The following is a 16036-nucleotide window of genomic DNA, read 5'->3' on the forward strand; positions in this document are numbered from 1 at the left end:
TGGACTGACATTACCATCCTGAGATCATTTCCATCAGTGTGGCTAAAATCTTACCTGAGGGGAATACTCAGCTGAGCGTCCTGACACCTGAGTAATTAATAAAAATGGTCTTGCCGGTCACCAGTTACTTATTTAAGCATACTTTATGTTCATATTTATTCAGTTTACAAGGCAAAAACATTTACTTATTCACAAAATGTTACTATAAAGTATTCCTTAATGCAGTGAAGTGCTCACAGTCATTGCCAAGTATTTCACCTTCTCAAAGGAAGCTTTTTTTGTCTAACTGAGACAGAAATGCAGTCACCTTTTTGAAAGCAACAGACATCATGACTGTGACTTTGCCATGAAAGTGATATTTATTATGGAACACTGCTGAAGCACTTACTTCTACTTGGACCTTGTTTTGCATAACGGTGACATTTTCAATGACCTGTGTTTGAATATTGAGTGATGACTATGCAACAATATTCATCTCAAAGTGTTAAATGCCATAGCTTACTGGGTACGTAAATAGGATGGGTATTGAAAACCTTCTACCCTGTGTCAAAACTAGAAGGGAAAAGGGGTATTTATCTCAAAAAGGCTAAATGTTTCACTTTGAGCTTCCTAAAAATCACTTGTTATCACAATCTGATTCAGCATGCATAGCACTGTAAAACAATACTATTAACAACTGTGGGGAAATACCCCAAACATAGCAGTAATATATACATCAGGTCATAAACTAATCATTCTCTGTCTTATATTGAGAATTTGTGTCCATGTTAGTACAAACAAACATAATTTTTCACATTTTGTTACCCCTTGTGCCTCTGGGGGAGGAGGAACAGGGCTCTAATAAACTGTAGTTAATGAACAGGTATTTCCTAAAACAAAGGCAAAAGCTTGACCCCCCAAAAACAAATCACTTAAGAAATCCATTCTAGCTTCACCTCACTGCTCCTTTGACTCATAGATTGAGAGCTAATCATTCTTTAAAAAAACAAGCAATCTCTCATGGCTTAATGAGGAACTGTTTCTGTCTTTTGTTCTTATGATTTATTATCCATGCTTATGCTGTCTGCTATCCTGCATTTAATTATGTTTTTGTCTCTAAGCCATCCCATTTTGGCTTACCTCTCCATCTGGGGTTTCTTCCACACTACACATTCCTGTGGTTTACTGGAGATTAGACATCTGGATTTTTGTCCTGCTGACCAGCAACATATTTGAATGTATGACTTTGTCCTCAAGAGCCTGATGGCTTCTGTTTGAAATGCTTTCACTTGGGTATTTTTTTTTTTTAACTTACTGACTTGAACAGCTACAGTAGTGACTATCAGTATGTCACTGACTCTTGGTATAGATTTGATTTTAAAGTGGTGGCACCAGTGCCATTTAAAAACAAGACTCTATTACTGGTGGAACCCTGAAGGTAAAAGCTGGTCTCCCCCTACTGAGAGGTCCCCCTGCTGGCTTGCTCTGACTTCTCTCCCCTGAGCACCCGGAGCTGCTGGAGATGAGTAATCAGACTCATTACTGAAGCCTCTGGCCAGCTCCTCCATGTCACTGCATGTAATTAATCTACCTGAGCCAACTCATAGTGTAGCCCCCACCCCCCTGGGAGGAGAGAGGAGGAGAGGAAGTTAGGTGAAGGGTAGGAAAATAATAAAAAGAAAACCATAAAGGAAAGTTTGAAGGATTCAAGTGGGCAGTTCAAGAGGATAGCAGATAAGGGGAAAGTGAGAGGAGTAGAATTAAGAACGAAGCAGGGGAGATTAGGACCGAAACGAAGAAGAGCAAAATGAGGAGAGGCACTGAGAGGTGGTAAAGGATGAGGAGAAGAGAGGGGAGACAAAACACGGGAGAGAAGAGCAAATGGGACAAAAGAGGACAGTGGGAGGAAGGAGAGTTTAAAGAAGGGGAGATAAGAGAGAGGAGAGGAAATGCATTGAGAGGGAACAAGGAAGCAAGGGGAGGAGGTGTAAAAAGTACAAGGTGAGCACAAAGCCGTCCCTGGCCTCATTACAGTAACACGCCTGCCTGGTGCAGGTTCATTCATTATCTGCTCCTGCACTCGTTTATTCTCTTGCTACATGAAACGTCTCCATGGATTGTATGAATAGATATGGCTGGTGTGTGTGTGTGTGAGAGAGAGAGAGAGAATGTGCGTACATGCTTGAATGTCCGTGTGAACTGAAAACTGCTGATGTTAACACAACAGAGCAGCTGCCTGGTGCAGTGAGAGCTGTGCGCGTCCATGTCTAGGTCACCCTCACGTAATTAGTCATGTTGAAGGATACCTGAGTGTGTGCTAAAATACACTGCTAACACACACTTGCATACACAATTGCCCATTTTCACTTCACTTCAATTAGTTTCAGATCCATGTTAAATGTAAAATGTATTAAGTATCAAAAGTAAAAGTACTCATTCTACAGGAGACGGGAATGAGATCACTATTGAATAAGGCAATACCTTCATTGCTATTGGTATCCCTTGAAACACCAGGGAGTATTGGTAGATATTAGATATTGGAGTGTATGGCATTTCCAGCGGCACTCCAAAGGCTGTGGAGATGGCAGTGTAGAGCTGGGTTTCTCACTTCATTAAGTCCAAATCCGTCCCCATGGGAGGGACTTTTGTGGCTGCCTTCGAGGCATCCTCTCGACTGGATCCTGGTCTTATTCATTTCCAAAACCATTTGTACTTTGGCTTCTTTTTTGTCTGAGGCCAGGTATTCTCCAATGCCTTCCTCACTTGCTTCCTCACATGCCCTTCTGGACCACTGAGGTGGGGAGAGGAGGTTGGAAAACAGCTCCTGACTCCACCCCTGGCTACTCACCTTCAGTTGGCCAGAAGGTGTGGTTAAAAGCAAGCGTATGCCCAAAAGGAGTGGCAGTATGCTCTAAGTATGATCGATGGGATAAGATAGTCCAGATATTAGATTGTTTTTCCTGTGGGCCCTGACGGTGGCTTTTCAGCTGAATGAATCAGTGTTGGCCAGTTGGGCTTCATCGGTGTGAGACAGACCACTCTAACTGGCTGTTTAGCTTAGTGAATCATTGCACAAGAAGAGAACAGTTCAGGAAAGCCCCTTAAGTTCGTCACAGCAGGATCTATGATTTCATCCATTTAGTGCAGTTTATCCTTGTTTTTCACCTCCACAACCTCCTTTATTTTTCCACAACCAAAAGACCAAGGGCAGAGAACAGTGGTGTCATTTGCAGCTTCTTATCAGACACATTCTTGATTCGAAGCAGCTATACACAGCTGCTGTTGTGGGAGCTGCTTTGTTTATAACTTATACTTCGACAGTTTAGCACTTCTTCTTTCCTGTTCTGAATGACAAATACAGATACCACCACCTCTTGATAGGAATAGTTATATCTGTCATCCAGGTGCAGAACGTACATACTCGTTGGCTATTGGCTCAGTCTGTGTGGTGTGTCCAAGTACCACTTTTCAAAGCCGACTTGAGGTGGCGCAGCAGTCAGCCTTCCTTGGTATTAGTTATTTCCTGTCAACTTGGTGCGTCTCTGCCCTTAGTGTCTCCATCACCGTCATCCAAACATCAAATGAGCGAATATCTTTTAGAAGACTTGTAGAGCACTGAAGCTGTTTTTTGGCATGTGGTGACCCAAAGCCTTACTAGGACACTTTAGTTTGGGGGTTTCCTTTTATTTGTCACTCACCTGTGTGTATGTGTTACATATAAAGCATGTGTGTGAAACTGAAGAAAAACCTCGACCAGTGCCAAGTCTAGACCAATTTATCAACTGTGAACACACAAACACACAGTTTGTCACCCTCGCAAAATTTAGTGTGCTACGCACAAGTGTGCCAGTTGCATGGACTTACAGTGGGAAGCCTATCCACACACACACACACACACACACACACACACACACAGAGCATTTCATAGCCTATGTGTGTCAGTGTAATAAATCATGTAAAGCAGGATGCTGGTTGTTGCTGATGCTACAGTCTTTGTCTGCTCCACATGATTAGGAAGAGGATCATGTGGTGAATCTCCATATGTCTGTTTCATGTTGGGTTTCCAAACCCCTGGGGATAATGTGTGTGTATGTGTGCATTTGTCCATGAACAAACCAGTGGGTATCCATGCAGCAGGCATGCATCCTGTCTGTGTGTGCCTGTGAGTGTGTGTGTGTGTGTGTGTGTGGACGCACACCAGCTTGTGTTTTCCTGTTAACATCCCAGTGTGCATCCATGCATACTTTGTGTCCCTGGAGAATTTGAGTATGCAAGTTCAATGTTTCAGTGTTTGGCGAGCGGCTAAATAATGCACAAAGAGACAGTAAGATTGAATGGATGAGCATACATCTACTGCTGGCTAATCTTCTCTGTGATATATTACACTGTACCGTCCCAGTCACAGCCAGCTACAATACATACTAGCCTTCTGAGAATACTCAGTACAATGGTAGCTAATATGCAGGTTCTCAATCATAGCTGGATGTTCTACTGTAGGTATTGAGCCTCTGCATTAATTGTGTTTCCTTAAAATACACTAAAATATCAAAGGAAAGACCATATTTACACTTGGGCTGAAAGACCATATACCAGTGTATTTAAAAGGGTTGTTAGAAATACACCCAGAGAGAAGAATTATCCCACAACTGTGCAGCTCTCTCAGCTCTAGGGAACATATCAACATCTCATGGTCTAGATTTTAATGCTCACATTTTTACTGCTATGTTCACTCTCACCGCTGTCAGTGGTTTTTGCTCCCAGATGCAGGCAGCTGTTTTTAACAAAAAGCTAAAAAAAAAAAAAAAACATTCAAAACAAACACTAAACACTGCCTGCCCATACTGTACAACAGCCAAAAACAACCAAAAAAGATTGATGCAGTTTGAGAAGATTGTGCGACTTAGTATTTTACTTCCAAAGAGTTGAGGGACTCACAAGAGACACATTTATAAATGAGTGGTCAGAATCCAAAGTATCCCAACTTTGAATCCCTAGTCTGTTCAAATTTTAGAAATAATGGACCCTAGACTTCCCAATAAATGTCACCAAGCAGATGTGAAACATGTTTGATTTGCATAATCCATCACAGTAAACTTGAAGTCATGTAGTGTTACATATGCACATTTTTCACACCGATCAGCACTCAGACTTCATTACCATGCAACAATAATGCAACACAGACAGGGCTTGAACTTGGATTGTTTACTGCTATTGATAACACAATTCAAACAAGTACTAATGGATGTTCATTAAGTATGAGAAAATTCCTGCGACAGCAAGAATAGAACAGGTTCTAAGAAATGGCACAAAAACTAACTTGTTTGAGCTACTGTACACATTAACAGGTGTATCTGAACACCAGCACTGCACCGCTGGATAATACTGTAACCACTCCCTATTGCCCCAACTGTCCTTCCACCCTCTGCTCTTCTAGTAAATCTCAGCAGTTTCACTTTTGCTCAGATTATGATTTCCTTTTCCTTCGGATTCATTTCAGACATGCACATCTTTTATATTCCATGTGCATTTTCTCTCCATCTGTTTCTCCCTCATTTGTTTGTTTCCCCTAGTCTGCTTGCAAAGCTTCGTCTTTTCCTCTCCTGTCCTACTTTATTTTTCTTATTTTCTCTTCCCTCTTTCTACTTACACACTCTTTGTTGTACTGTCATTGTCTGATCCTAATTCCCTCACCTCCTCTTTGGTTCTCTCTTTCTTTGTCTTTTTGCATCATTCCTTTCTGTTTTAGCGGTTTGCCAGGCTTTCGGGCGTGTGTGTGTTTGTGTCCGTGGTGTCTACCGCACCACTGCAATTCATCATCATTTTATCTGCAGCTCCCTTAATTGGATCCTATCAGAGTCCCACCTGACGAGGAAAAAGGTGGAGGCGGGGGAATGGTGGTCTGGGGGTGGCTGGGGAAGGAGTGTTGGAGTAAAGGAGGCTTATTCACTCACAACACGCACCGCATGGATGAGTGCACGTGGACAAACACACACTTCAGCTCCTATCAACAGCTGCAAAGTTATTTTCAGGCCTGGATATGTACTTTTTTGTTCTACCCCCTGCAGAGAGAACATTGGGATTTCACAAAACACTAAATTGCACTAAGGAATGAAGCAATGAATCTGTATGTGTGTCCGTGTGTGTGTTTCCATTCGGTTTTGCCAGCGAATCAGATTTGCTGAGGAAGGTCTCTGTCCTCCAGCATCAGCAACTCTCAGCAGCAGTACTGGGCTAGTAATGAGTGTATGCGAGTGCATCAAACACTGGGGATGCAAACTGCACTCTGCTATTTCCTAGAATAAGTACTGGTGTTTGGAGGCGTGGGAGGCTTTCAGAACACACTTGAAATCCAACAGAGAGTAAACACAAATAACTAACATACAACTGTGGCCTTCGAGCAACACATTATTTATCTACACAACAATTTTAGAAGTACTGGTGTTATAATGTCAGCGGTAGAAGTCAACACTGACAGTGGCTTCAGAAAGTTTTCGGATTCTTTCACTTTTTGCACACTATATTGTTTTGTAGAATTCATTTGGATATTGAATGGATAAACTTGCCATTTTTGCCCATCAGTGACCGAACGAGAAGGGCATTACTCAGGGAGGTGACCAAGACCTCTGCAGCCACTCTAACGGGGCTGCAGAGGTCCTCTGCAGAGACAGAAGGATGATAATCTCAGCAGCCCTCCATCAATCAGGTCTTTATATTAGATTGGCTAGATGGAAACCACTTTGAGTAAAAGGCATATGACAGCCCACTGCCAAATGACATTTAAAAGACTCTGAGAGCATGAGGAAAAATCCTCTCTGGTGTGATGAGACGAAACTGAACCCTTTGGGCAGAACTCCAAGCAATGTGTCTGGCAAACACCAGGCACTGCTCATCACCTGGCTAATGCCATCCATATGGTAAAGCATGTTGGTGGCAGCATCATGTTGTAAGCATCAGGACAGAGAGATGCTTAAGAAAACTGGCTCCAAAGTGTATGAGACCAGAGATGTTTTGCCCATTAATCCACACTCAGTGGCCCATAATGACAAAGAGAACAAATGTTTTTAGAGATGTTTGCAATTTTCTGAAAAGCAAAAACTGAAATCTTGAATTTTCTTAATCCAGCATTTTGTAGAACCTAGTCTGGAAGCACTTAAAGCTTCATGGGCCACTCAGTTACAGAGATTTGTCCCAGTGTCAGCTGGTGTGGTCTTGGCTGTTACATCCATCAGTGGTGTAAATAAAAGATTCCAGTGTTTTTTTGTCTTTTGTTCTAAAAACATCTTTTCAGTTTGTCGTTATGAGTAGATTAGATTAGATTAGATTAGATTAGATTAGATTAGATTAGATTAGATTAGATTAGATTAGATTAGATTCAACTTTATTGTCATTACCCATGTACAAGTACAAGGCAACGAAATGCCTTGTACATATAACCAGAAGTGCAATAACAGCAGAGCAGAGTGCACAGTATCTACAGTATGAACAGTCAGAACTAATTTACCGATGGATGTGTACAATTGATATTTACAGTAAGATATGTAGGGTAACATATGATATACAACAGACTATGGATTTAAATTACAGTAATGGATAAGGTACATTAAGCTCATAGAACCCTAGTGAGTTACTGTGTTTAGATTTATGGACAAAATTTGAATAAAATGCATATCCAAATTGTTTCTACAAAGCAAAGGTCACAAAAAAGTGGGTGGATGTTCTTTGTGAAGCCACTGTACTTCTTAGAAAGAGTCTCCCCACGCCTGAGGTATATGGAGTAATTCAATAGTAAAAGTCAGATTTATTCAAATATCCAACTTGATGTACAGCAATTACTATTTTTGCAGCTCACTCTCTTTTCAGTAGGCTTTTAGTAGTCAGATCACTGAGCACAAATCTGACAAAAACCTATAATAATAACCCAAAAAGTCAACTCTAACAGAACATTCACTTGCATGAAGGAATTACAAAAGACGCATATGACTAAATATGCAGAAATTACTTTCCAAAACACAAAAGAACTGTGGGAGCCATCATTACAATCTGGAAATCAACTTCAATTAAGTGCCCCTGAATTATTTTTCATGTCACCACCCGACATTAGAGGCAGAAAGACTTAGGGATCACAACGCTGAAGTGCAGTCTTTCCTTTGGTGAGGGGAAAGCGGCTGACTGGGTAGAGTTCAAAAACAGCAAGTGGCAGCAAATCAGTGACGTGCTCTGAGGCCAGCAATAACATGGCAGCCGGCTAAATGATCCAGAGCCCCTGACGAGAGTGTGACAGGCTGGAGAAAAGGCAGCCGACAAATCTGTGAAATCCATACACTGGGTCCTGCTGCCTTTTAACTGCGAGGAGCCATCACTGTGAGCAATTGCTACGGTGAGCGCCTTGCATGTTAATCATATGTCTCATTAAGTAAGTCACAAATGGTATCATTAAAATGTGTCCCCTCTGCCTCATGACATGACTGGAGCTGAGGAAATTAACATAGCTGAAATGATCGCACCATGTTAGTGGAGATCGTTTGACGGAGGGCTTAGAGGCAGGAACGATGAATGGGATGAAGAGAGAATGGCTTTGCGACAGTCAGTCCTTGTGGTTATGTAGCTCAGATTCAAGTTTTTTCCACACTAGTCTATTCCTGCCAGTCTCTGCGTCTCAGTGTAGCTAACTGACTATAAGGCCTCCAAATGGTTAAACCAGTATGGCTGCTCTGAATAGAGCTCCTGCTGACAGATTAAACAGCTGGGGTTTGTTCAGAGTGAGAGATCAACATTGGCTGAGATGGTAATCCGTCAGTAACAAGCCCTTTAGCCAACACATTGTGTTGTTGCGTGTTTTTGTGTTTGTTCATCTCACCGTGGTCTTCTGGCACTGTATGCTGGAGCTGTTGAACCTCAGAGCCGGAACGCTGTGTGTGTTGCCCTGGATGTAGAAGATGCACTCGTAGTTCCTTTGTCCGGACTGAGGCTGGGGAAGGTTCTGGGCCAGCAGAGTGATTGGCCTCATAACTCCAGCAGGGATATAAATCTGGGGAGAGGGCAGGATCTGAGGACACTCCTGGAGATGAAAAAATAAGCATAAAGATGTTAAGATATGAGTTGCAAAAAAAGAAGGAGCTCTCACTGGGAAGCAGGTCTGGGTTTAAAGATGCTTTTCAAAATGCATTGCATTCTGGTTTGTTCTCACTATGGAATTTAAAGAATCCACAAGCCAAAAACCTCCACTCAAAACCCTTGAGGATCAACTCTTGTCCTTTATATGAAAAACTGAATATTGAAAGTCTCTCATCAAACTGAATACATTTTGTTGGGTGACTAAGAAAATAGACCAAAGGATATTCTAATTCCTTCAGCATGGACAAAATGAGAGCGTCTCTTAGGAACACGGACACTGTTAATTCTAACATGCTGTACTATAAAAGCTACTGTCTGAGGATTAGAGAGGGAGATGATTCAGGGGTCAGCACTTCCATTAGTAGCTGCTCCTTGCTGCTCTTCAATCCATACAAATTTGGCTAGAGCCAAAGCTTGGCACCATATTATGTGAAGCTAAATAATTGAAATCTGTGCTTTTTTGTTTTTGTTTTATCCCTAAGCAAATCAAAAGACAACATGCAGCTGTCAGCTGAAATCCATGCTATACCACTGCTCATGCTCCAGAATTCATTTGCAAACTGTGCATGATGAGATTGTACTGTAAATGAAATTGAATTACAGTACATATTACGTTTGATTAAAATGTTGCATCTTGTTAAGACATTTTCTGTAGTATATTTATTTTATTTTTCCAGGATAATCCCATTGAGGTTTACAACCTTTTCAATTTTATCCAACACTGACTGAATGGAAATTAATGTCACTTTTGGCTTTTTCCTGATTGGGGTTGCTGTTGACGTTTGGCAGGTGTTTTACGCCGGATGCCTTTCCTGACCCAACCCTGACTCGAACGTGGGCCACAGCAGCGGGAGCACTGCGTCCTAACCACTAGTCTATCAGAGAACCCCACTGACTGAATTTGTTACACCACAATTTAAACGGTGGAGATGTATCATCTTTAAAAAAAAATTGCAGGCTTATTTTCACTGACTGAATAGAAATAAGCCAGTTATTTTTTTAAGATGATACATTGCCACCCTTTAAATTGTGGTGTAACAAAGGAAGATGTCTCCACCTTAAGAATCACACTTGTAACTAGGGTGAGACTGGAATATATATTTGTTTAAGGAAAGCCTTTAAAATATCATCTATAATTGCCATTGAACAAGTTATAATCAATAATGTGTGTTTTGTATTCATCTGGAGATGTGGTAAACAATTATAAATACCATACACATACCAAACAAGAACTTAGGAATAAAGTTGCATTCCACTTTAAGCACCATTAGGTAAACTATAATTTTCCTATTAGGAAAGTAAACATGTATATCTGTGGGAATTGCATTTGATTTAATAAGGAATAAATACCTAAAGTTAAACCACACTAGCTGCTTCACACTCTGCAGAGCAATCTCTCTATCAGTTTACTTTATGTAGAGGTTTAGGTCTAGGAAGGGCAAAGACAATGCGGAGGGGTGAGAGAGGTACAGACACAGTAATGGCACCTGGAGACACGACCTCTATGTGCTTTAGTACTGTACAGGCACAATCCCACAGCCAGAGGTGATGGTAAAGATGGGAATACTTAAAGATTGTGTCACAAGAAGCATTAAAAATCCATAATTCAACCATTCACTGTATAAATATAAACAATGCATCACCACTTCCCTCTACTATACAAAAGTGAAACCAAAATACTGTGAATACAGCAGCTTCCATCTTGGCATTTTGCAACCAGATTCTGCACAGTAGTGACCACAAGAGGAGTGACAGTATCAGGCCAATTAAACGGTCAAATCCTCCAAAGTACACCTCTTTATTTATCATCAAATTACTAAGAATAATGACCACTTGTACACACATCAGTATCTATTGACAGTATCTACCAAAAACCACAGAAGTGGCCTCTGTGAAAAATGTATCTAATTTGGACTTTGAGTTTTTATTTTGATGGGGGATGCAGCATTTATGACCTGTAGTGCAACCAGCCACCAGGGGGCGATCAGGTTGTGGTGGCTTCAATTCTGGGAACTGTCATGTCCTCTATATTTTCTATAGCCAATGATACACATTCATGGCTGAAAAATAAGATAGTATAGAAGGGGAAGAGAAATAAAAGTGTAATTAAAATAGATAAACACCAGCAAGGAAACTAGAGCAACAAGTTGCTGAAATGCTTCTATCCAAGAAAATAAGAAAATCCATCATGTTTTTTTATTAATAAGTTCCCTGAAAGCTGTATTAATAGTCCTCCTTAGACTGGCAATGGCTCAAAGTACTATGTGTGTTGTGAAATATGTCACCTGTACAAAACTGAGCTTTTAGCCACTTTTTAAAAAAAGTTGTTTTGGCCCCACAAACTCTTCTCTCACTTACCTCATCTCTAGCTGCAGCAGTTAGCAGTTTCCAACAAACGCTTTGATAAATTATATTTATGCAAGCAGGTACAGTATCTACAGGAAGTAAGCTGATAATGAGGTGATGATATCGCTGTGTGTCTGTATGTGTTTTCTGTTTGTTCAGCAGCCCACAAGTTGCCAAAAACAAAATCAATGCAGGATTAAAACTATACATAAATTACTGCAAACTTGCCTTTTTAAAACTGCCTTTATAAACCATATTAGTGTAATCACTGATCTTTTTACTATCACTTTACTGCTATGTTTGCCAACTGTCTCGCTCCATTTTGTGATCACAGTTAAGTTAAAGGGAAATCATCTGGCTCACACACACACACACACACACACACACACACACGCACACACACACATTATCCTAAGGTCTGCTCCTCATTACTGATGCATCACGGTCAGAAAAAAGCACGGTGTCAAATTCCTCCGAGGGCCTTGATAAATCACACATAGACATACTGTACAAAGGCATCCCCCATGAAAGGGCCTACATACAGTACAAAGACTAACAATTTCATCAAAACACATAAAGGGAAAAGAAAGAGAAACGCACACAAAGGAGGGAAGGAATAAACAAAAGATTTGAGTGCAGAGGATTGTGGGAGTGGTTTCATTAGGAGTGGTGACAGGTGTCAGGGCTGAGTCTGCATCAGATAGTGGAATAGTTCTACATAATAGGAAACAACAATGTCTTTACCTGGGGGCTTCCTCTAATCCCTCCTCTCTCTCATATTACTTTTTTCATGTCTTCTGCAGCTATCTTCTTGTTTTTTCACATTCATTGTCACCTTAACAAAATATGCATTCTCTTCAAAATAAATAACTGAGCTTCCCAGTATGACCAGTGTACTACGAGTGACCACTGGAAACTTTCTAGCACATTCACAAACGCTCTGCATCCAAACAAGTGCCTTGTTGAGATATAGAGTAAATTTACTGCAGTGAAAGTCAGGCATGAGTAGAGATAAACCATAAGATAAGAAAGAGGTGAAAAAAGGTGAAGTGAGAAGGACAGGTCTAGGGAGCCATATATTCATTTATTAAAGTGGGAGAAGAGGGTTGAGGAGGTCAAGTTCCCAACAGAGTGAGGCAGGGGTGGAGCACGGACACATGGGAGTCATTAACACCGCTTATGGCTACCCAAGCTATTTCCCAGAAAAGCAATACAGACATACACACAAACTCTTACATAAATACACACAAAATGCATTTAACATACAGGAACCAAACACATACACATTTACACCAGCGACTACCTTTCTACACACACTGATTCCAAAGCTAAATCTTGCCTTCTGGCTCCTCACAGTAAGCTAGTGAAGTCTTAGGCCTGTGGAGTGTTTTACGGTGACCTTGGGGCAAAATACACAGACAATGTGATCAAAGGTGAGATGATAAGTCTTCAGAGGAAAAAAAAAACTGCCTGAGTTTGTTTTCCATTTAACTCCACCTATCTTAATATACTTTTCTCCTTATCTAGTTCTTTTTATTTTTAAAATCTATTTATCATTGTTCCTTTTTATGATGCATGCAACTTGATGCCTACCATGAATCTCCCTACGGGGACAATAAAGTAAGTAAGTAAGTAAGTGAGTAAGTAACTACTATTAAGTCTGTTTACTGGCATTGAAGGCCTATACACTGTACTTTGTGCAGAACCCCTAAGCCACATTTTTGGAAATTGACCGATATATTCCAAATGAATTTATTTATAAAATGGACATTTTGAGCTACAAAACTTGTAAATTGAACACATGCTTATTAACTTAACAGTATAGTTGATTACTGACTATGTGGTTTGACTACACTTGAGGATCAACACTGCTGGAAATGCTAGTATGCACAATGAGATCCCAAGAGTAGTGCTGCTGGGTATTTCTGGCCCACATTAGGCCCTTTCCACAGTAGACTATTTAACAATAATGACATATCAGTTTCAGGGTCCAGGTATTGTGCATGCTATCTTACTGGCTTGGTTTACTGGAATACTCAAATGGAACAAAGCCACCATGAACAGCATTAGTTTCACTTGTGCTTTCTCGCTTTGACAAGTTAAAGTATGCGTCTAGTACATAATGCACAGTGGAATTGTTGGAAATACAACTTAACAAGGGACACATTTGTTGTTGGTGGAACAGATCAAGAGTTCATATTAAATCACTGCCATGAAGACTTAAAAACATTCATAGTGCCAAACAGCTAATTGTTAAAATAGCCTAGAGTCTAAAATAGCTAGTGGCTAGTAAGCTAGCTAACCTCCTCTACTGCTACTCTCCATTCAAACATGTGTGGCTTTTTCAGTGTCAGATACTTTGATAACATTTAGTGGTGTTCAGCATATGTACAAACATATCTTTAACAAAAAATCCTCAAACTGAACTCACTGTTCTGAACCACCACTGAATCAATAGTTTTTAGCTGTGGTCCATGGAGGTCTACTTACTAATGACTGAGAGCACTCAGCTGTGATATAGACTAGTACATAATGTTAAGCCACACAATGACCCTGCCTAAAATGACATTTACTAATTTGCCACAATCAACATGTTACTGTAAACCGAGTCGAGATTTTGAACACTTACTAAACATAATCATTTTGCATCATCAGTGACATCTGTAAAATATGATGCTTTAAACTTGGGGAAAATAATCTGTTACAAGTAAAAATATTGCATTCAAAATATTACTTAAGTTAAAGTACAAAAGTATTGACAAAAAATATACTTGAAATACCCAAAGTAAAAGTACCTATTTAGCAAAATGGCACAGTTTACATTGAGGTGTATCATATTATTTGATCATTTTAACTCATTTTAACTACCTTATATGCTTAGAATTTCAATTACTGCTGGGTAGATTGTGGATTTTACACAAAGTACCATTTACTGAAGTACAGTACCACCTCTAGTTTGTTACATGCATGTACACTACATTTTTTTCAATTCCATTGTGGAACCTTTGAGGGCACACATTTTTGAGTTAATTCCTGCACAGCCAATAACAATCGTGATGTGTGATGATTTATCTTTGTATAGGACTGCAGTCCTTTACTGCAAAGTTATTAATCTTATATACCATGCTACTCGCTACTGAACTGAACACCACACTCTGAACCAGCATCAGAGTGAGAGCTTACTGATCAGAGGACAGTCAGAAGTGCTGAATATCATAGCTATAACCTGTTTTATCTCCTTCTCCCTCCCACTGTTTCGTCTCCACCTGCTGTGGTGTTTATTTAGCCATGATGAAGACTGAAGTTGTCTACTGCATTTTTATACTGACATTTCTTCTCCTCCATAGCCTACTTTTTCCTCACATCCCATCTCCTTCACACATTGTTGGCTCTTGGAACATGATGGTTTAGACCTTCAAAATAAAAGAATAAAATCCTTTTCAGACCCCTTTAACCCTGGACCTCTGTAGACACTTCCCAGAGGAGCTGTATGTGACAATGCAATGTCTGAATCAGTTGGCCCGGACAGCTCCCTAGTACAAAGTCCATGTACTGTAATGTCAGACTACACCCATGTGTGTATAGAGCAGGTTGTTTTCTAGAGAATTCACAACTACCTAGTGGGCCTGTTGTTTCTTCATGCAACTAGCACAAAACTGTAATTATACCAACATCCGAGAGTGACGAAGAAGAGCAATTTACACAAAGACAGCAACAAAAATGTGCAGCTGGAGGGACAATTAGATTCAGGGGCTTCTGTTGTTAACAGCCAATACCAAAATTGTCAGACAAATTCAAGAAATGACAAGACACTTCGAAGTTTATGATCAAATTACAAACAAACCACATGATTGTGCACCTTTTCAGCCATGCCCTGCTTCCTGTGCCCTCTACCTAGCTGCCACCCTTTACATAAACAAAACATAAAATTTCCACTAGGTGAGAATGCATCTGACATGGACAGTCTCCTGTTGTGAGCTCCGTGTGTGGAAAAGGGCAACTCCAGACAATGTCCTTAGTTCAAATGACAAAATGGCTTAAGAAATCCACACAGCACTTATATGTGAAAGCAAGCAATTAATGTATATGAAGTTTATCCTGATGCTTTGATAACACTATTAGGGTAAGTAATAAAAAAGAACAGAATTATGTGTGGGATGAAAAACAGAAAAAAAAACCTTGACATTTACTTAATTTATACTGTATTTAGCTCTGCCACCACCAAAGTCACCATATTATCTGTTTACTTTCCCTCACTTCTAATTACTTTCTATCAGGATGGAGACATCACATCTCCAGTGATGTCAGAGGTGAGGCGAGAGCCCTGATTGGCTGCAGGCTGTCACCCTTGAGGCCACCGCGCTGAGGCACTGACAGCCTCCAAGTATGATGGATGAGGGAGTCTGTGTGTGTTTGTCTATGTGTGTTAGTGTCAAGGGGGTCACCACAGTGTAGAGGGTCCCTACGGATTAGCGTTACAGCCCAATGAACCATTTCAGAAAGGAGGGGGCAAGACCCCATCGACCAGTGCTGTTACGCACATAGACACAAAGAAAGAAATAAAGGAAAGGAGCTGATATGATGACCATGTCTCCCA

General features: G+C 40.5%; 1 protein-coding gene across 1 annotated transcript in view; it reads right to left on the reverse strand.

The window, feature by feature from the left end:
- Positions 1–16036, reverse strand: part of LOC109967132 (plexin-A1-like) — a 274553-nt gene that overhangs the window by 81970 nt on the left and 176547 nt on the right. Inside the window, exon 10 of the mRNA XM_020612491.1 lies at positions 8837–9037. Coding sequence (XP_020468147.1) covers positions 8837–9037 — 201 coding nt within the window. The remainder of the gene's footprint in view (positions 1–8836; positions 9038–16036) is intronic.

This window comes from Monopterus albus, unplaced genomic scaffold (assembly GCF_001952655.1).
Source record: "Monopterus albus unplaced genomic scaffold, M_albus_1.0 scaffold126.1, whole genome shotgun sequence".
NCBI lineage: Eukaryota > Metazoa > Chordata > Actinopteri > Synbranchiformes > Synbranchidae > Monopterus > Monopterus albus.